Source organism: Archocentrus centrarchus, chromosome 3 (assembly GCF_007364275.1).
Source record: "Archocentrus centrarchus isolate MPI-CPG fArcCen1 chromosome 3, fArcCen1, whole genome shotgun sequence".
In the NCBI taxonomy this organism is placed as follows: Eukaryota; Metazoa; Chordata; class Actinopteri; order Cichliformes; family Cichlidae; genus Archocentrus; species Archocentrus centrarchus.
Genome location: NC_044348.1, coordinates 8,476,725 through 8,498,344, shown reverse-complemented (window position 1 = coordinate 8,498,344; position 21,620 = coordinate 8,476,725). Strand labels below are relative to the sequence as shown.

The 21,620-nt window shown below is 42.0% G+C and overlaps 2 protein-coding genes across 4 annotated transcripts in view; one reads left to right on the top strand and one right to left on the bottom strand.

Moving 5' to 3' along the window:
* The window catches only part of homer2 (homer scaffold protein 2), a 33,900-nt gene extending 30,944 nt beyond the window's left edge, over window positions 1-2,956 (top strand). For all 3 annotated transcript variants that reach the window (XM_030722835.1, XM_030722844.1, XM_030722841.1), the window contains one exon: window positions 1,058-2,956. In XM_030722835.1, the coding sequence (XP_030578695.1) occupies window positions 1,058-1,246 (189 nt within the window). In that variant the 3' untranslated portion in view covers window positions 1,247-2,956. The remainder of the gene's footprint in view (window positions 1-1,057) is intronic.
* A 2,654-nt stretch (window positions 2,957-5,610) lies between these two features.
* Window positions 5,611-21,303, bottom strand: whamm (WASP homolog associated with actin, golgi membranes and microtubules). The gene is made up of 11 exons (XM_030718765.1): window positions 20,668-21,303; window positions 19,276-19,449; window positions 17,755-17,905; window positions 17,181-17,350; window positions 15,428-15,629; window positions 13,534-13,718; window positions 12,580-12,666; window positions 12,366-12,461; window positions 10,203-10,620; window positions 9,601-9,743; window positions 5,611-7,814 (listed from the first exon to the last, which is right to left on the bottom strand). The coding sequence occupies exons 1-11, from the start codon at window positions 21,244-21,246 to the stop codon at window positions 7,659-7,661; spliced, it is 2,361 nt and encodes a 786-aa protein (XP_030574625.1). The 5' UTR covers window positions 21,247-21,303; the 3' UTR covers window positions 5,611-7,658.
* Window positions 21,304-21,620: the final 317 nt, after the last annotated feature.

Sequence of the window (21,620 nt, the reverse complement as noted above, 5' to 3'; positions counted from 1 at the left end):
GCTCTTATAACATTTCTGTAGGTGTGTGGGTTGTGCCTGTGAGAACCCTCACGTCTTTGTAACAAAGAGCACGCGTTCTTCAAAGCTGACTCTTTGCTGAATAATGTCAGATTTTCTGTAGAACCAGAAGTGCCAGGCTCTTTGGATCACCGCGTGTCCTGTTAGTGCCAAGTCTGACATGAGCTGCATTGATACTGACGCTCATGTCACCCTGTGCCGACTGACTCAGAGCAGTATTTTACCGTCCAAGCTGTCAGTGCATGTGCTGCCATTTCAATCTGGGCATGGAATGATGAATAAAACCAACAGTGGCGTGCCTGAAGTTCTTGTGCTTTACAACGCTCGACGGCCTGGTTTGTTTCTGCAACAGCCAGCTGGATGAAAGACAACAAAAATGGCTGAAGCTGGAGTTTTCATCTAACCGGTTATCCAAACTGAGAAGAGGCATAAACAATACCTTTTGTCTATCCATGGGGGGGCCAAAGCTGAAACTGACTCCATGTAGACAAAAAAGCTGTCAAAATTCTCTTTGCCGGTGCCCAGTTAATGCATTTTCTTTTTTCTGTGTTTTTATTTAAATAAATCTACCTATTCTACCTCAGTGTTTGTGGTTACGGCTCCCCTCTATTTAAAGATGACACCCCTCATGGAGGTCAGGTTTCAGGAGTCAGCTGGAAGATAGTCATGCAGGCACAACACCCTTTTAGCACTCCTATTTTAAATCCCTCCCTTCATTGGTATCTTCAGCATTAATGTGTCACTCGTGTTGCCTGCTGGTCTGAAAGACTGACTTTCATGTCCCGTTCACACATGCAAACATATACCTTTCACGTAAATATATATGTTTTCTCATTGCTTTCTTCTAACTTAGAACAACTGGAGCCTTTTCCTTTTTTTTTTTTTAAACTGTACCTGCATATATGTTGCATGGAAAGGCTTTTATCTTTGTTACTGCAAGTGAAAAGCTCTTTCTTGCTCATTTCTGCTAAGACTAATGCAATAAACTAGCTGTTCTGATATATCAAATGTAACCGTTTTCCCTGGCATCTTTCCACAGGCTGCAGAGACGAGGAACAAGGAATTGGAGGGGAGAATACAGGGTCTTCAGTTGGACATAGATGACAGCCGACAAAAGCAGGGAAACATGAAGATCGAGCTGAAGAATTTGATGGATGTTCTAGATGGAAAGCTAGATGAGCTGCAAGAGTTCAGGCAGGGGCTCTCCAAGCTGGGTGTTGATAACTGAAAAAAGTAGCACTGAGCTGAAAGGGTCGGAGGTCAGGTACAAAGGATTCACTACGGGGCAGAAACTGTGTGGCACCTACTCCCCCAGGGTGATGTCCACACAGACACAATTCAGCTTTGGCTTCTAATAAACACTACCTTGTGAGAAAGAGAAATGTTTTGGGGAGGGAGAGAGAGAGACTGGCAGACTAAAAGGAGGAAGGCCAGCGCACTCCACCAAATGGCTCGATTTTGTGTGCTAGCATTGCAAAACTAAATCTAGAGTCACACTTTGAGCTTACTTAACCGTTTCTGTGGGGGAAAACAGGTTTAAAAAGCTGGTGGTGGGTTCTTAGATTCTGTCCATCTGTCTTTCTTTTTTTTTTTTTTTTTCCTGAAGGCAGCACTTCTGCACAAGGAAGTCTGAGCTTAGAGTAGAAGAGGGGACTTAAAGGGCTAAAATGAACAACACGCAAAGACGACGCTGCTCAGCATCACTCAAGTAATAATTGGTGTTAATCTTTGTGTCCCGCTCGAGAATTAGAGATGAAATCTTTGTACAGGCTGTCCTCGCTGTTGCCTCTCTTCTATCTCAGGTGTGTTCGAAGACAGTTTGTACTCATTAGATTATATGCACATATATGACAAATGGCCGCGACACAAAGTGCCTCCAGGTGAGCATAAATCTACCTGGCAAGGAGAACTGGCCAAGTGATGACCATCACCATAATAACAACTTTTTTTTTTCTTCTTCCTGTAAGAAAACCTGAAGATAAGTAAATATTCTTTATAAATAAATGAGATGAAAACACAGACGGGCATGTCCACCCTGAGGATGTTAATGTGATGAGAAACATAAAGGACACTAAAAAGAAAAAAAGAGGGCCTGCAGCAGACTTTATCAACTCTTTTAAGAAAACACTGCTTTTGACTATATTAAAGAAGGGGAAACTCTTCCTTTCCCAGGAGCTTTCTTTCAGAAACATCCAAAATAATATTAGGAACTCCATATTGTCATGAGTGTAGAGTAGTGTAGTGTTTAAAAATGACTTTGTGTGCCCAATAGTATTGCTCATTTGTAGAACAAAGATGTCTACGAGGCTCTCTGTGCTTCCTACACACTCGGTTTTTGTTATGGTGGTGGTTATTTTTGGGTGAGGGGACTCGGTGCTGCTCAATGGGTGGATGATGTGAAAGTGTGCTTCACCTTAGATGGCATGGGCCTTTTCACTAAAAAAAAATAAAAAAGAGAGAAAACCTGTCGGATTGTTTTGGGTTTTTGTTTTATGCATTTATTTATTTTTGGTGCCTCTCTGCAACTAGTGTTTATAGGACATAACCAAGTAAATCAACCATAACCGTCTCCACGGGTGTACGATAAAAATATTAGGGTCGAGAGTTTTTATTATGATTTTCAGGATGACTCGTCAGGAAGTCCATCTTGAAATTTGCTCTGTTTGAAATCAAAGGCACATGTTGTAGTGACATATTTACTCTGTAATACTTTAAAGTCTTTATTTTTCATCACGGTTTTGATCTTGTCTTAAAGTTGAGATATCAGATGAAGGGATTTTTCTTTTTCTTTTTTTTTTTTTTTTTGGCTTATTGTTCTCTCTGTTTTGCCCTCCTGTTTGTAACTCACCTGAATCTGGATAACACAATGTATGATCCTTCCTTTTGAACCGATGCCTCTTGTGCACTTTTGTGATTCCTGTTCAATATTGTACAATAGAACTGACAATTGGTAAAATTTAGTTTAATTACACCACTGAGTTAGTGTCTTTTTTCAAAAAAAAAAATCTATTTCTGTAGAGGGACACATTTTTTGGGAAATTGCTCGACAGAGAGGACACGGGAGGTTTTCCTAATCCACACTGAGCTGCATATCAGTGCCATGGGTTCTGTGTAGGAAACTTAAAAAAAAAAAAAAAAAAAAAATAACCAGCTTACAAACACGCTGCCTGACATTTTGAAAGTCTTGAGGCATTTTTCCTGGATGAGAAGCACAGAGGAGGTGGAATGAACCTACAGTGCCAGAGCTGAGTCCCGTCGAGTACAGAAGCTCCGCCACCGCACGTCTTTTTCTCTGATGCTGATTTACATAGCACTAAATATAGCTGTAATCCACGCAGAGATGCACACAAGCAAATCAAATGAGGTGGGATTTAATCAGTCAGTGATGCATCAATTTCTGAGATCAGAACAAATAAAACACGTGAAGATATAAGCTGGTTTGAGGAGCGATGGAAAACACCTTAAACGTCCTTCGAGCTCTGAGAAAATAACTGCAGTAGTGGATCAGAGGACATGTTGCCTTGGCAACTTAATCCTACTGACTTTTATTTTTCTTGTGTAAATAATGGTGTGGATGATGGACTAAGGGATGTGTAGGTTTTAACTTGCATAGGAAAAAAAAAACAATCAGATTTTTGGAAACCACGTCAGAGTCTAATTTGTTTTCACCTTCAGAGATCAGCAGGTTTACAAAGGGGGGAAACTAATCAATACACTGTTTAAGGAACAATTTAGTGCTGAAATGATGGGATAATTGACCAATTAAGCCAGTCAATTGGAAATTAACTGTTGTGGGGCTGCAGCTATTATTTTCACTGGAAATTAATCTGATTATTTTTGATGAATCACTTTGTTTATTGTATAAAACGTAAAAGGAGAATAGTCTGTGATGTTCTGAAAGGTCATCTTTTGTGCAGCCAGCAGTGCAGAATCCAAAGACATTTAAACTACAATGATACAAAGGGAGAAAAAGGAGCAAACTCTTACAGCTGTATAACAACCAACCAAAAATGAAATGATTTAAATGAGTGACTTGATGTGGAGACTACTCATTTTTAGAGCATTTTCTGGTTCTAGCTCCTTTAATGTGAGAGGTTTATTTCAAACTGTAAACTGTAGACTAAAACTCAGACAGCTGTGTAAACATCTTAAATGATATTTAACAGCATATAAACTTTATTGAGTACACCTTCCTAGTATTGGGCCGGACCTCCTTTTGCGTTCAGGACTGCTTTAATTCTTTGTGGCTGAGAGTCAACAAGGTGCTAGAAACATTCCTCAGAGATTTTGGTCCATGTTGACATGACCGCATCACACAGTTGCTACAGATTTAACAACTGCACATCCATGATGAGAATCTCCCATTCCACAACATCCCAAAGGTCTACTGGATTGAGATCTGGTGACTGTGGAGACCATTTGAATAAGAGAACTCACTGTCATGTTCAAGAAACCAGTTTGAGATGATGTGAGCTTTGTGATATGGTACGTTATCCTTCTGGAAGCAGCCATCAGAAGATGGACACACTGTGGTCATAAAGGGATGGATGTGGTCTGCAACAATACTCAGGTAGGCTGTGATGTTTAAACAATAGTCATTTGGTACAAGGGGGCCCAAGGTGTGCCAAAAAAAAAAAAAAATCCCCAACACCATTACACCACCAGCAGCCTTAACCGTTGATACTAGGCTGGATGGATCCATGCTTTCATGCTGCTTATGTCAGATTCTGACTGTACTATTTGAATGTCACCGCAGTCATCCAACTTTGGTGAGCCTGTGCGAATTTTAACCTCAGTTTCTCGTCCTTAGCTGACAGGAGTGGAACCCAGTGTTGTGTTCTGCTGCTGTATCTGCTTTAAGGTTCGATGTGTTGTTCATTCAGGGATGCTCTTCTGCATACCTTGGTTCTAACAAATGGTTTATGAGATTTACTGTTTCCTTCCTATTAGCTCAATTAGCTTCTCCTCTGACCTCTGACATTAACAAGGCATTTTCACCTGGAGAACTGTTACTCAGTTTAGATTAGCAGCAGATTAGCAGTTGGCACTAACAACCATGCCACTTTCAGGGTCATGCAAATCGCCTTTCTTCCCCACTCTGAAGCTCAGTTGGAACTTCTTGACCATGTCTACATGTTGCTGAGTTGCTGTTGTGAGTGGCTGATTAGGTATTTGCATTAATGAGCAGCTGAACAGGTGTACCTGGTGAGTGTTGAACAAGAACAAAAAGGAAAAAATAAGGCCCAGTGAACTTTTTTAATCTGCATTCTTTTTTAATCAATTAATTTAGCTGCAGCTTAATCCCTGTTAACAGCCTCTGCACATGAATATGCATGACTGTACCCTAGGTCAGCAGATGTGTTCGCTGATTGTTCACAGCCTTAATGAACACCTTTTGGATGCCTGTCAGCCAGAGTAAAATAACCTACTGCGTGGACTACCATGAAATTTGAGCAGATATTCATGACCACCTCAGGATGAACCCTTCTCACTTAAGTCACCCTTTGTCTTATCATCTGGTGCCACCAGCAGCATGGTGACTTAACCTTTAGCTTGAAGCACTGCTTTGCCTGAATACAACCTCACAGAGGGTGGCTGTAAAGTGTTATTCTTTTCCAGGTATTTACTTTTTTTTTTTTTTTTTGCTACGGTGTCACGTTTCAAGTTTCAACTCTGGATAGCATCACTTTTTTGCCATTTACAAACATAATTAGGTCTTAAATTAAAAATTTTAAAAAGGTGAAACGTTTAGCAAAAAAAAAAAAAAAAAAATCCTTAATTGTCCTCAACTATTAGTCACACTCCCAACTGATACCCGGAGAGCAGCAGCAGCCTTTCTCTCTCTCTCTCTGTGCCCTCTCTGCTGTTCATCGCTGTCTGAATCTCCGCAAGGCTCATTGTGTGACTGGTGACGAGTGGGCGAGATGGTGAAACATCATTAAGAGACTATGCTGCTCTGTACATGTGTGTGTGTGAGAGAGAGAGAAAGAGAGATGGCACTGCAGGCCACTACCACGGAGACTTCTTGTTGCCATAGTAACAGGCTGCTGAAATTTGTGTTTATGCTCGATGGACGTGTTTGTCTAAATACCCGCCATGCGTGTCTTCCCCCAAGGTGCGTGACCCGTCTTCCACCTGAATCACCTGGGTGTTGCCAGCAGATTACACACCAGACTGACGGAAGCCCTGCAAACAGGAGACGTTCAAGAGCAGCTGCGGCCACCTCTGCTGCTTCTCTACGTACACAGAGCTGAATAAACTCAATCACAGCTGGCTGGTGATGTCTGAGCTGCCACGGCAGGAGATAGATACGTGAGAGCGAGGGCTACCAGCATGGATATTACTACGTGACTCATCAACGTGGGCTTAAAATCCGCCAAAGCCCACTCACCGGGGTTCACCGGCGCAGGTCTGGCGTGGCTTGTTTAAAGAACGAGGGCCCGGGTGCAGGTAACCTTTGGAGATCAGAGAACAACGTGAGCAAACCGAGAGGCAAAGAGTTCAGATGAATGCATTTTGGATCAAAGAGATGATGACCTGATGTGTCTTCATTTATTATTAAAACACAGCAGTACAGGTATCAGCCTCAGCCATCATTAATTCATCTGAGAAACACTAGAAATCAATTCATCCTGTCAAGCATTTAATGCTGCTGTTAAACAGTATTTTTAACTGTTTCAGAGGTTCAGGTAAGGAACACTTGTAAGAGATTCTAAATCTCATGAACAATAACAGCTGTCACAGGTTCAATGTTTGCCCCAAACATCAACAGTAACCTTTCACCAACCTTTTCTACAGTGATTAGAGACGGGGATGTGTAATTAATTCCATAATTTTAAAAGGAAGACTTAATTGCTGAAAATAGCAGCCCAATATTCTCAATTTGTCTCTGTGAATTTCATTTAGAAAGTGCCCTCCAATTAATCCTAATGCATTCACCAATTTCTGACATGGAAAGAAAAATCAGGGGCAGCGTGAGAGAGCCTGTAACGCAAACAATGACGAAGACTTCAGACATGCGGGGCTGTAAATAATTAATCCTGATGCATTCACTTTGCTGTAGCGCTTACTGGGGTAGGTTAAATAAACAACTGTTCAGATTTAATTACATTGAAAATGATAAGTTCAGACTGAGAGATGCGAGCAAAACGACTGTTTGTGTAGTGCTGCCTTCACTGCCTGCAGCACAAGCTTCCCTCTGGTGCGTGACAGTGTCGCAGAAGGCCTTCAGGCACCGATTTGGGAGAAATTCAATCATTAGCAGGAACGTTAAAAACAAAACGGCTCATTCCCTCTCACTGGGAATTTCTGCATACTGGAAACCGTTTTACAGGAAACTCAATCCTGATTCTGACGCTTGCTGTTTAGTTGCAATTTTGGATGCATTGCAACATCTCAGGGCTACTTGAAAAAGAAAGAGAGAGAGAGAAACACACCAAAGGGATTAAACGTGCAACAATTTGGACAAACTGCCACGTTTAAGTCGGAGGGGGCGTAATCCTGTTCTTGTCAAAGAAGCAGCTTTTTGGTGGAAAATTAGCAGCAACAATGAGCTGCAGGTCACAACTGTGAGGAAAACAGCGCGGGGGCTAATGTAAGACAACAGCTTCATCGGCGTGTGTGAGCGTGCTCGTGCGTTCTCAGCTGTCCCAGTCTGCGTTGTGTGCCTCGTCGTCAATTCTGTCCTCCTCATCTGAATCGGCTGCCACCTTCTTCATCCTCATCATGGCAGCTTTGATGCTGCGCTCCAGCTCGTTGTCGCCGCTGCTCGGGACCTCTGCTCGTGCAGGAACCACCTGCACATCCACAAAGTGGCACATTTTAAGTTACTGTGAAATCCATAATCAATACCAAAAAAACAAAAAAAACAAAACAAATGTAACTAACAACATTATCAGCAGCTCTGTTCTTTGTAGGTGCTGAAGTATAAGCAATACCAGTGACCCTGTAGTGATAACACCAGATCCTGCAACTAGACCAGCTGAATGGATTATAGTCAGCTCCTTGGTGTAGCTGTTGAGCACATTTGCCTAACATGTGAAAGCTCCCTGGGTCGAGCCCAGAAGGAGACACAAACCCAGCAAGTTAGTGTACTCCCTGTGCTGGGCCCAAGCCCAGATAAATGGGAGGACTGCATCAGGAAGGACGTCTGGTGGAAAATCTGTGCCAAAGCAAATATGCGGATCCATCCGTTGCGGTGACCCCTTGGGAAATAAGGGAGGAGCTGAAAGTACGTATACATGTGGCTGCTGACGTCTATAGGGGGCACACTTTTTAGTGCAGTTTATATGAAGTACTAACACATACAATAAATGTAGCATAATTAAAATGTTTGGATCAAGAAAATGTTGCATGTATGCTGTAAGTTTGCTTATAGGTAATGAGAGGTAATGAGAAAACCCCCCAAAAAACCTACAGTTATGATTTCTTGTATTCTCCTGCGGTTGCTTCTTATTCATCATCAGGCATTCAAGTTGCTAAATGACATTTCTTTAAAGAACAGCAACTTAACCAGCAAAGTGTGCTGCTAAACGCACCATTAACTGCCAATATACAAGCCTGTAATTTAAACAAAATCTAACAAAGTTAAGTGAGATGGAGTTGGACACATGAAGGTTAAAAATGCTGTGCCTGTCTAATGTAGCACAATGCAAATATATAATACAGTTTTATAGGTTTTATATTAATATAAGGTTTTTTTATGTTCAGTTTGCAAAATGCTTGTGTAGGACACAAGCAAGGACAAAAGTGTGTAGGACAAAAGTACTTCACACACAACCTACACAACTTGAAATCCAGAAACAAATTACACCCTTTTAAATTTATTAGCATTGTTCTACAATTTAAACCTCATATGGGAGCTGTTTGTGGTGCAGATCAGTGCTCGCTTGTATAGCTTTCATCCAGCACACGTCCTCCGAAAAAAATCAGGATGTGAACGGCTGTTTTGACAGTTTCTATAACAGCACATACACAGCTCCTTTCAAACCCCATTTCACAAGTGGAAACCTGGTGATCACACTAAACCCCTGTGAACATTTGTCTTGCAGACTGAATTTGGCTGCAGTTACTCCTAACTGCCCCACAAATGTGTTGCTCGTCACTAACAGATGGTTAGCGAAAGGAACATCTTCTTCTACACTAAGAATAAGGAAGCTTATATCTATTTCATAAGCCAAAAAGGTGGCTGATTTGTATCTGCAGTAAACAGCTGAGAGCCCAAAGGCCGGTGGTCCTTACTGAAAATGATGATCAGACATTGCTCAAGCAAAATTTGTTGGGTAGCATTTTCAGATGCAGATTAATACTTAAGTACTAGAACCCAATGCTCTGATATTTGGAGGTTTTTATTGTTTAAGAGTTTTGTCCAAGACACATACTGAGCCAGGTTTTTCACAGTTGGATCATCAACTTAGAAAGCCAGTGCTCTCTGGACAAACTATGGAACGGTTCCAGAGTGTCTAAATCACTCAGTTTAGCTTTTCTGTCCTGAAATTTCATCATATTTTTATCAAGTGACACATACACGGATGCAATCGATCTGCAGTAAGCGAATACCGGTCAACATGTTAAACATCTCACCTTCTTTAGGGTGACTCCCTGTCGGATGGCAGACATCAGACTGCTCCTCGCGTCCACGGTGGGGCTTGGCTTGCTGGGCGCGGGGACCTTTCGAAGCGTCATCTGTCCACGCTGCAGTGAGGCCAACACCTCATCCATGGTTCCTGCGATAATACCGAAATAAAGGAGAAACAGTTTTAAAACGACGGAAGAAGCTGCGCTGCTGATGGCAGTTTTTCCCAGTTCTTGGCCTGCTGCACAAATCATTATTAAAACAGCTTTCTTTGAATGTCCTCCATTTCACATGAGCTCATAAAAATGAAGCTGCAACGGACTTTACTGTCCCCCTGGAGCTGAGAGTGTGCATAAGCACGACCACTACTGAAGGTAAAATGCCTCCTCTGGCCTCGTGGGAAAAGTTGGGAATTTAGGACAGAACACTATGTGCAGACACACACACACACACACACACTTACTCACTCACTCTGTAAGTACAATTTTCTCTGTAACAAACAAATACAACGTTCCCAGCAGCCAAACAGAAATCACATATGCTGCTCCCTTTTATTCTTCATTTTTTTGGAAACAAGCGCTGAATTTTGCTGCATGTATTTTACTCTCACCTATATTTTGTTTGAGCATGTTCTTGGCTGGAAAAGGAGGGTTCTCTTTTTCACTCAGAGGCATCGGTGCATCCTCGGATAAGGGTGAAGCTCGGGCAGGTGGAGGAGGTACGGCAGGAGGCAGCGGCGGGGGAGGGGGAGGCGGTGGGGGAGGGGGTGGGGCAGTTGGAGGGGGAGGGGGTGGGGTGGTTGGAGGTGGCGGCCCAGCGTAGATTTGGACAGGGATATCTTTAGCCTGCTGCTTTTTGGCCATTTTTTTGCGTCTAGGCGCAGGTCGGATGGAGGGAGGGGGTCCTTCAGAAGCGGGAGTGGGGCTGAGGCTGATGATGGACATCGGCTGGGAGAGAGACAGGGCTTCTGGACAAGATGATGAAGTCCTGGACTGGGGCGCTTTCAGGATGTACTGGCCCGGTCGCTTCTGGAAAGAGAAAAAAAAAAAAAAAAAAAAGTCAGAGAGGAGGGAGATGGTTTGAGATTTTAAGTGTGATGATGTCTGCAAGATGCAGGCATGAGCTGAAGCACATGCATTAATGTTTTGTTTTAAATAAGCATGACAGTGATGTGAGATTAAAGTAAGGTGAGGGTAAATTAGCATTAAATCTCAACACACTTAAAAACAGGGTAACTCCAGTTCACTGAAATGAAAAAAAAAAAAAATCTCACTACAGAGGTCGCTCAATTCTGGCTCAAGAAGCACCAGTTTTGATTTAAATGCATAACTGTATTAATTTTTTAAATTCTCAAGAGTTACTAGACTAGGCTCAAACTATCTTATTACTAATAAACATCTGCAGTGTTGTCCAGTCAAAGGCAGTGAAGCGCAATGCTGAGCTGGAGATCGACAGCAATTTACAAATCAATGTAAAATCATTCACTGGTCTTCATAACGCATATGTCCAATTGTGCTGCTCACTATGGGCTTTATGGGCATATAGTCAGTAGTGAGCAGTACATTTAGACACTCATAAACAAGAGAAAACAAGGGAGTGATTTTAAGCACAGGAAACAACTGTCAGCTGTCTAAAAAACTATTCCAGTCAAAAACTAGAACTTCTGCCTCGTGGGTGTATTTCGGTGTGGGTGGAAACAAAAATTCAGCGTCACCAAGTCATTGTCTAACCAAACGTCACAATCTCCCCTTCTATTCTGCACTACATTACAATGCTGCAGTGAAGCTGAACTTTCTGTGTTGCAATTAGAGTATCAATTTCCTAAGGCCAAAAACTTGTTTCACAGTGACCTTTGACCACCAAGATCCAAAATCTTTCTTAAGTCTAGGTGAGTAAAACTACTTTCCTTTCTTAAAGGGCACGGCAGGTAGCTCCGCATGTTTGATTTGGCAGAATTTTATGCCAGACGCCCTTCCTGGCACAAGCCCAAGGTGGATTTGTGTCTCCTGCAGGAATTGAACCAGCAACCTTTCGCTTGCCATGCAAATATGTTAACCACTACACTGCAGAGGCACGCTCTTAAGGATAGGCCAAATGTAAATTCTCTCAAGGTAATAGGAAGTACATATGGAAAACCTGAAATTACAATGCCTACAGTTATGGCCGACACCAGCGTACTGATGCAGGGCTCTCTTCCTGGGCTCTCTTCCTGGGCTCCAGTGCATTCTTTGAATAAGAACCACTTTGAGGGATACATCCTCCATAACCCATGCACGTCTGCACTGAGGTTTATTGAGCTGAATGCTAATGCAATTCGTGATTAGGTGTTCATAATGACAATGCTTACATGCTAATGTAAGATAAGATAGGTGTAATCTTTTCTAAATCTTTTCTAGTTGGCAACCACTACACTGTAAAGCAGAAGCTGATGGAAATGCCATTAGTTATATTTCTATTAAAGTAAACAAAGCCCCGCTGTCACACTGAAAATGTCAGTGGATCACTAAAGTTATAAGCCAACAGTGAAGAGCCGTCCACGCACAGTTTGAAGCTCTGCTGTAAGACAGCTCATTACTAAAAAAGCCCGTCTACAGCCACAACCCGTGGTGATCAGAACTTCCTCCGATGTGTGGAGCTGAGTGGTTAATAACTGAGTTTTTATTTTTGAGGTGAACTATTGCATTGAGAGGGTACGATGCAGTATCCCCTTGGGTTTTATTAACTCAAGTGAGCAGCGGGCGAAGGCAGAGAAGAGACAGTGCGAGAGTCTGACCTCTCTGAAGGATCGTAATCGGCTCAGAGTCTTCTCTCGCTCCTTGTCCACCCACTCCTTCCTCCTCTGCTCCTCCTCCTTCCTCTTCTCTCGTTTCTGCAGACAACAGAGGGAGACACTGAGCGGTACTAGAGAGAAACAGCGGGGTTCATTTGCGGCTTCTGCCGATGTGGGAGCATCTCTTTCGGTCGTGCTGTCATCCCAGTTGACTTACCAAGTGGACCTGATGATGCTGGGTGAATACTACGGAGCTCTGTTTTGCTGCCAGCTGCTTCTGCTCATTGGCATCCATGCATTGATCCTAAAGAGATGCAAAAATACTATTACCTAATTTCTCAAAAATGCATTTTATTTTTAACTGTAGACACCACAGGCAGAAATTGCTGTTTGATCAAACAGTTCTGAAAATGTCCAGAAAATGCAGCTGCAATACATCACATTTTAATTAGGAGGCCATTATTTTTAATTTTTCAATGGCCCTGTTTTTACTGCATTCCCTCCCTGTGGATTACTCTGAGTAACTAGGCTGCCCTTCCCATTTTGTTCTGAGTAATACATTTTTTTAAATCAAATAAGCAAGCAGCCAACAGTAGGAGAAAAATGCCAACTGCTTCAACTACTATGTCAAGCTAAAAATAAACCAATGTAGTGAAGACATTTTAAAAAACTCAGCATTTGGAACACGAAGAGGACTGAGAGGGAGGACAACAGCACCATCTTCCATTAACATTTATTTACAATATGTTTTTTCACAGATCAATACTTTTGCCTTGAAAAAAAGAACTGAAGTGCCAGAAAAATAGCATTCTCTACAAAACTACATGAAAAAAATAAATAAAATTGCCAAGATATGAATTGTATATGTGTGTGTGATTTTTTTTTTTTTTTTTGTGTAGGGTTTGCAGCTCACTTTGCATTATTGTGAGTATTTTTCATTTAAAACAGAAAAAGACAATGAATTATCAACAGTAATTGTTTCTGAGTAGAAAAATTTCCACAAAGTTTCATCAGTTTTGATTCAAAAGGGTTTGAGTGATATTACTTACTTACTCACACATATATAAACACGCAGAGACAGTCAGACATACAGACGGGGGTGAAAACATAACCTCCCTCCACCTATCGGTGGGCGAGGTAATGATTTCACATCAGCAGCACTCGCCCACACCTTTTTGTTGCGCAGGTAAGCTCGTCGGGCACAGATGTTGCCCCGCTTGGTTTCCAAAGTCTGTAGGCGTCTTTTGAGCTGACTGACAGCTGGAGAGTCTGCTTGATGAACACCTGTGTGGACCATGCTCTGCAGCTCCTCTGGATCCTCACACACATCATAGTACACGACCTGCTCCTTCAGCTCTGAAACACAAATGCAGCACAGTCACTCTGACACTATCTTTGTTCAAACTACACAACTAACACTGAGAAACATCTGCAGAGTCGTGCAGTAACACTTCTCCGATCCACACCTAATGCTGTGCCATCAGATTATTTAACTATTGTCACCACAACATGATCCACACAACCAGCCTCATGCCCACTGTCACAAGCACCAAAGGTAGATGTCACAGTTAGCGTCAGAGTTACTTTCATGTTAACTGTAGTTGTGCAGCTTACATGGAGTTAAAAAAATCTGATCATTTCCTGTTTTGATGGCAGAAATATCTAGTATGCCTTATTAGCTTAAGAGAGAACTACTTAACCCTGGTCAAATTAGTGCAATAAAAGCAGCTCCTTGGTTGATTATGAGGGGCTTTAAAGGGCTTTTAAATATATTTCAATTAATCTGACGAATGCAATGCCTTTATTATTATTTTCTGTTTGAATTTGCAAATTTATTATCTTTATATCCATGCAATATACATGGATATGATAATTCATATTTCCACATGTGCAAAAGAAAAGTTCCAGGTCTCCTTGGTAACTGCACCAAGTACTTTATTAGCATTACAGTAGATTTCTTCTTATTTGCGCCTCTTTTCATGAATAATAAATGGCAGAGAGCACGCTGCTGCTTCTTAGATGGGAAATTAAACCTGAAAGCTGTAAAGGTAAACACGCACACAGCCAAAGTCACCAGACAGGTAGCTGCACAGCGTGCACGCGGAAGCACCTTTGAAGCAAACATGTCATGTCTCACGAGGAGCAATTAGAGAAATATTTACATGAACAAAATACAGTATTTCCCAGAAGGAACCTCTTTCCACAACATTATAATGTGTTGACAATCCAACACATTATAATGTAGCGGAGGGGGAAACATTGTGTAATGTGTCATTTTAATCATAAATGACACAGAGTCCGAAGGGTGTTGAATCAGCTCTGTGGTAATTGTAGTGTTGTTATATTGTAAGGTGTGTTTAGAATATTGGGCTTAATGAGGTGGAATAAATATAAGAGACACTTTTCAAGGCAATGCAGTGCAATAAAACACATCATAAACACACAAGCTAAAAAGGCGCCGTTTTGCTGAGGCAGCATAAAAACAAACAGTAAGTTTTTTTGTTTTTGTTTTGTTTTTTTTAAAAAGGGCCAGTTCACCAAATTTCCTCCATTTTTTAAGGACACAGTGCACACCATGCCACTTAACATCTCTTTGGGAATCACCTTGTTGGTGCAAAAAGTTTTTGTCTGTCAAACTGAGTTATCTTTGGCATTTTTGATATATTTAACTTAAGAAATTGTGACCGGCTACTAGTAACAAAGATACCATTTAAAATTGGCTCTTTGCTAAGTTGTATGTTTGCTAAGGCTAGGTGCCTTGGGACATTCGTAGATCAGTGTTAAGTGACTTAAAAACAAACAAACAAACAAACAAAAAACAGCTGAAAATGGTCAGGTACAAGGACTGGACTGAAAATGAGTGAAAAAGCAGCCAATGTCCAAAAAACCCTTTTAAAGATGCTCAAAAAGCCTGAAGAACTGCTGCTCAAGGCCACTTTAAAAACAAGAAAGTCTGGCTCCTTGGAAGCAAAACATAAAGACACCAATGGTGGCTCAAGACTTCTGCACTGTACTCTGCACCAACAAATCTGCTGTTCAGCACCACAACGTAAATGTTAGCATACCTTTAATCTGTCGTCTCAGGGGTTCAATCTGAGCCACCAGGAGCTGCTCTTCATTTTTCAGGATTTCAAACTTGGCGTCATACAGTTCTAGCTGGGTTTCGTAGAACTGCAGCTCCAGACGGTCCACAGTGTCATGCTTCTGGCCGTCCTCAAACGCAGACCTTAGATCAGCTCTCTGGACTCTCACAGATAGGTTCTCTAGCTACAAGGCAACAGCAGAAAAATGTTACATCAGCCCCATTAAAAGGATCTTAATGGTGGCATGTAAAAAAAAAAAAGTGCTCTTTTGTATGCAACAGTGAATACTTTTTGAGAGCTCACTACTTGTCCTTGAACATTTTGATCAAAATAGGCTTTGCTTTCAGCCACGCTATTGGCAAAACACACACACACACACACACACACACACACACACACACACACACACACACACACACACACACAAGTGTGTTTTTCTATCTTTGTGGGGAATTTCCATTGACTTCCATTCATTTCTACAGCCTAAACCTTACCTTTACCCTTTTCCTAACCCTAACCATCACATACCTAACCCTAACCCTAACCTAAACTCAATTCATACCTTAGCCCTAACTCTGACCCCTGACCCAAAAACAGGGTTTCCCCTTGTGGGGACAAGGTTCCAGTCCCCACAAGGAGCAATTGGTCCCCACAACGTAGTATATGTCAGGAAAATTGTCCCCACAAGGTATTATAAACATACGCACACACACACACTCACACACACACAAATCATTTGTGATGGACACCCTGTCTGAAGACAGTTGAATCTCTCTAAGCTTTCATGCTGTGATGAAATGAGCTGAAACCAACAGTTACCTGCAGTGGTAGGGCTACAATGTGCAGCATGTGCCATGTATGAGCTTTTGCATTCAAGGCAACTGTACAGCCTTGAGATGCTCTTAATTATATCAAACACAAATACACACACTGTTGCAATGTGACACAAAAGCCGCAGAGACTGAAGCGGTGCATGCATACAAACATCTGGGATATCTGCAGGCACACTGGCACGCTCAAAAGAGTCACCGAGTTGTGCTGCCAGCAGCACAAGAGTTTGCGTAGGTGTAGCTCACTGATTTCACTATGTACACTCGCACACAGCTGCAAATGTAAAGGCCAATGTTGATTTAACAGTGGTAGATAATGCCAGCATCCTCAAATGTGATTTTTTTGTAGGAAGGTAAAGGTGTTGGGGGTTGTTCACTTTGCTCTTTTCAAGAGCTCAAACCACAGCATGACCACCCCCCACCCCCATGCAGCAGTAAGCGATTTCGTACAGCATCCCCAAAAATGCTGTCATCCTGACACCAGAAACATCCTCCCGGTGCAGTCACAGATTTGTGTATAGCTGGCACATTTTGAGTATGCATATATGCACGCAGACACACTCACTTATTCATGCATGAAGTATTTGGGGGCGGAGGAGTGGGGTATATTGAGGGGATTCTCTATGTTTTCAGAGAGGTTTTATAAATAGATCAAAGGAACACCGCAGCCACAGATTCACATCAGACTGGAATACCAAGTGAATGATACATGAGAGCGAGTAGGCACTGTGTCACATCTCTACTGACTTACAACTACTACAAAAGCAGTGTTGGCCTTGGCATTGAAATAGAGTCGTGAATGAGAACTAAAGCCTTCCAACTGTGCCGCACTCCAGTGATATTATCGAATGTGCTGAGTAATTACAGAACCACTAGAAAAGCAGTTGACAGAACAGAAACCACACCCTCTCCTTGATGCCATCTTTCTTGCGGCTGAGGCACATCTCTGTAGCTCTCATGTGCTGCAGGGTTTCTTTGGCCAACAGGAAGCGCAGTTTCTCCAGCCTGGGAGCCGCCGACGCCCAGGCAGCGGGTCCAAAACGACACTTATCCTCCTCCATCTGTTTCACCATACCTGGAAGTGTGCACACGGAGCTGTTAGTGCCTCTGGTTTTATAGGAAGATTTGGCTTCTGAACTGTTCCTAATATGATTTAGAAAACCTTAAAATGCCAACAAGAAAGATGGCTGCAATTAATATGAAAGTTATAATTAGGGTCTATATATGTATCCTTACAAGCATGGAACTAATCCCATTATCCAATCCTCAAGGGTTTCCTTTACAAACCATTTCCTCTGAAAAGAATGTGTGCTTTATCTGGACATTTTGATTATTTACACATTTGATGGATATCTATGTATTTGAACGCCGATTCAATTTAACTTGTGACTAGTGCTGCATGTTTTTTGTCCCCTCTGTGTAAAGCATAAAAGGAATTAACCAAACAATCTATACAAAAATAAACACAGCAACTTATACCAGCCAGAGCCTTTGAAGTCTGTGCAAAGTAGGTGACAGTGATGTCCTGAATTGAGGCGACTGCATCCTCTGCTTTCTTTCTCCACTCTTCCGCCTCCTTTTCCAGAGCTGCAATTCTCTTAGGACCCAAGTCTTCAAACTCCAAAGACTTCTGCAGACAACCACAGCAAGCAAAACAGTGGACAGCTTTACACTCAGGGACTGAAGAGTCCTGTAACAGGTCAGTCTATCAGTGCTGTATGTGGCTCAGCAATAATGAATTCACCAATTATGAGTGATCACCAAAGGACATATAGTACAGTACTGTGCAAAGGTTTTGAGCCACCCCCCATTTCTTTAAATTTCACTTCCAAGGAACTAGACTAGGGTTTTTCGTTTTTTTTTAAAGAGGTCTTTAGCAACAGCTCTTGAGGCTTTCTGAAGGTCTTTGAAGGTTTTTCATTGGACATTGCCTGTTTTCACTCATTTTCAGTCCTGTCCTTGTGCTGGACCATTTTCAGAGGAATGTTTTTTTTGTTGTTTTTGTTAAACCACTAAACACTGACCTTTAATCATTCAAGCATAAAAAGGCACCTAAATCAAGGAATGAAGCAGTGTTGCATCTACGCATTACAGATGGCAGATGAGCAGTATCTGAAAGTCACGTTCTTAAAAAATCCACTTGACACAGAACCCGAGAGATGCGTGTGGCCCTTCAGTTGATCCATCTACTTACTATTCACCAAAGTAAAAAGGTCATTCTTAAGGAAGGAAAACAGGGAGAAAAGGCTGAGGTACATCAAATTACACAAGAACTGAACAGAAAATCAGTGAGAACAGGTCTTCTGGAGCAATGAGTCCAGATTTGAAATTTTTGGTTCAAATACTGATCAATATATACAGAGAGGTCAGGGCAGAGGCACAGCAGTGAGTGTCTGTATCTGTAAGGCACGGTGGAGGCTCTCTCATGGTTTGGGGCTGCATTTCAGCCAGTGGTGTTAAAGATCTTGTCAAAATTGAAATGATAAAAACAGAAAAGTGCCATCAGATTTTGAACCACCATGCAATACCATCTGGAAAACATTTGAAACAGGCAATAGTTTCAGCATGACAATGATGATAAACACACTGCCAGTGCAGTAAAAGCATACCTGGATAGAAAAGAAAAACACCCAAACACACACATATATATAATGGAACACAATCAGTCATGGATTGGCCTCCCCAGAGCCCAGACCTCAACATTACTGAAGCAGCGTGAGATCATCTCAACAGAGAACTGCACCTCCTTTCCATTTTCCTATCAAAATATAAACAAATGAGCAGGGTGCCCAAGACTTTTGCAGTGTACTGTAAATTAAAATAAAAAAATAAATTATACACACACACACTTTTCTTTCACTAACAAAGAATGCTTCAGATTAAACATGTTCTATAATCCTCCCTTTTCTTTTTCGTCAAAATCGTAATTTTCTGTTATTAAAACAAACAACATCTCCTGTGTGTAACCATGCACAACATCCTAACAAAGAGTGTATTTACAAGGATGTCTATCTTGTAAAGGCAGGCGAGCTCTCTCATGTCCCTGAAAGGCTGCAGGAGGTACTGGAAGAAAGTTGTGGCAATAGTGACCAGGTCCTGGTAGGCCTCGTCTTCTTCCTCATAGATGCTGAGCAGCACAACCATCCTGTCAGCACCGCTGTGACTTTGTAGCAGCTGTGAAGATGAAAAACAAACACCACCGCAACTTAGTTTTTCTCTGTAGGACTTTTCATATTTAGAATGAACTGGAAAAACCACTTCTTTTTTTTTTTTTTGGTGCCACTCCGAGGCGGCTAACATAACAGTTGACATTAGACCTTTCAGAAAACAACTTGGGTGGGCTGAAGGTAGCCTTGTGAAGTCACTTCAAGATGAGGTTAGTGGTTGAACACCACATGGATTCCTGGACTCAGTTCTCTGATGCTGACTGCTGAAGTCAAACAAATTTGCTCTTCATATTCAGGTACAGTATATTGATATTGGTTAAGAAAATGTGAGATCACTTGGATTCATGACACATAAACATAAGGTACTAGTAAAACAAGGATTAGTCTATTCCACGACATCTCCCAGCATATCAGAAGAACAAAGTTTCCACAAACTGCCATCTGAGACAGTCAAACAGCAGCATAGGATTTTCATGAAGGTATCATTTACAGCAGGACTGTAACATTGGATTACATAGATATGTTACACTAGGTATGGATACTGATATATTTATTGTACTCGTGCCAATGCCATTATCAGTTCTTCTTACAGGACCACTTTCTTATTGTCTCTTTGACTGATTCCTGATCAGTTCTATGTATGGGGAAACAAATAAACAGGTTTTCAGCTCAGTGAGCTGTATTATGTTGTCTGTGGTAACTGTAGAAACAGAGTAAAAAAGAAAGTTATAGCACTGGCATGTAAAAACTCTACTGTCAAGACTCTGGCCACATTATTTTGATAAAAGGACTCAATAAGCCTCGCTGCATAGAGCAGCGATCCAGAGCATCTCAGATGGAACTAGATCTCTATTCCGATGCCCATCTGATGCATTTTGCTCATAGTCTTAAATCTCTGAGCTTCTGGCTGTCATTTTACTGCTTTTTGCTGTCACTTAGCTGTAAAACAAACTAAATGCATGTTAAAAGGCTGTAAACAACAACAAGAAGAGATCGGTGCTTGTGGTGTTGCAACATCTGAAGCTTTGGCTGTAATACAAACTGTAGCAAAGGTTTGCAGAGTCATGGTAGACCTGATTTAGATCTACACCACCACTGAGCGGTGCTAGTCCGGTCAGACTACAGTTTTAAACTTCTCAGAATAGGAGAGCATGCACAATCCCCCCAGTGAAGACTGTAATAACCAGGGCTTCGCGTAAGAGCTGGCGTCTGCGGCTCTTCTCACCTGTCTCAGGTGACCCTTGGCCCTTGACATCTCCTCCTGCATGCTCTTCTTTTTGAACTCCTGTAAATTTTCAAAGTACTCCTCAACATCCCGGTCATCCTGTGCGAACAAGGTATCGAGAACAATCTTTCGCCCGCAGAGGTCAATGGCCGTGCTGAAATATTTCTCGAGTTTCCTACATGGCCCATCATAATCCCTCTCTTCGTCATCTTCGGGACCTGACCTCCGATTCAGGAAAAGCAATTCCCAAATGTTGTTGCCCTCTTCAAACTTTGACAAATCCGGAAAGCAGCCTCCCAGGACGTCTGCTACGCACGTAAACTGCTGATGGATGTGCCTCAAATCGCTGACGGAGAAGAGTCCTGCCCAGCTCATCTGCGGGTCGTCGGCGGCAGGCTCGGATTTGCGTTTCTGCCGCTGTAACGTCCGGTTGTGGCAGGTGACGGCGAACTTACTTTCGATTACGTTCCACTGCACGATAAAGCCCAGTTTAAACGTCTCATCTTCCTCAAAGATGTTGTTCTTAACGGCCACCCACCCCTCCAGGCTGTCTAGCCGCTCACACTCTATGCTGTTCATCTTAAAAAGAGCTGTTTCACTTTGGCCTCCGAGGAGCTGCTGGCTCTGTTTACAACGTCCGCCATTTGTCTGACGTCAGTTGCCTTCACGAGCCTCGGAAGTATCGGAGAATGATCGTTGACGGTTTTACAATGCCAAACATCTACGTAAAAAAACAAACAAACAAAAAAAAAACGCTGTTTTGCATTTAGTAGAAAATCAATATTAAGATACAGTAGGTATCTTAATTTTGTGGCGTAAGAAGATGAGTAAAACACGTCCTCTAATAATGCAGGAAAACTGTTTCTCTTGAGCAAGCTACCTTATAGCTTTGCTTCATTTTAGATAATAAAAACAATAATCACGAAAAGTACGGTACAACTTTGGTCATTACG

Excerpts from the sequence above, each read along its gene's own strand:
- whamm (XM_030718765.1), bottom strand. The coding sequence starts at position 21,246 with ATGAACAGCATAGAGTGTGAGCGGCTAGACAGCCTGGAGGGGTGGGTG. Across the intron at positions 12,667-13,533 it reads CTTACCTGCGCAACAAAAAG|GATCAATGCATGGATGCCAA; the intron begins GTGTGGGCGAGT and ends GCATCTCTTTAG. Across the intron at positions 9,744-10,202 it reads CATGCTCAAACAAAATATAG|GAACCATGGATGAGGTGTTG; the intron begins GTGAGAGTAAAA and ends GTATTATCGCAG.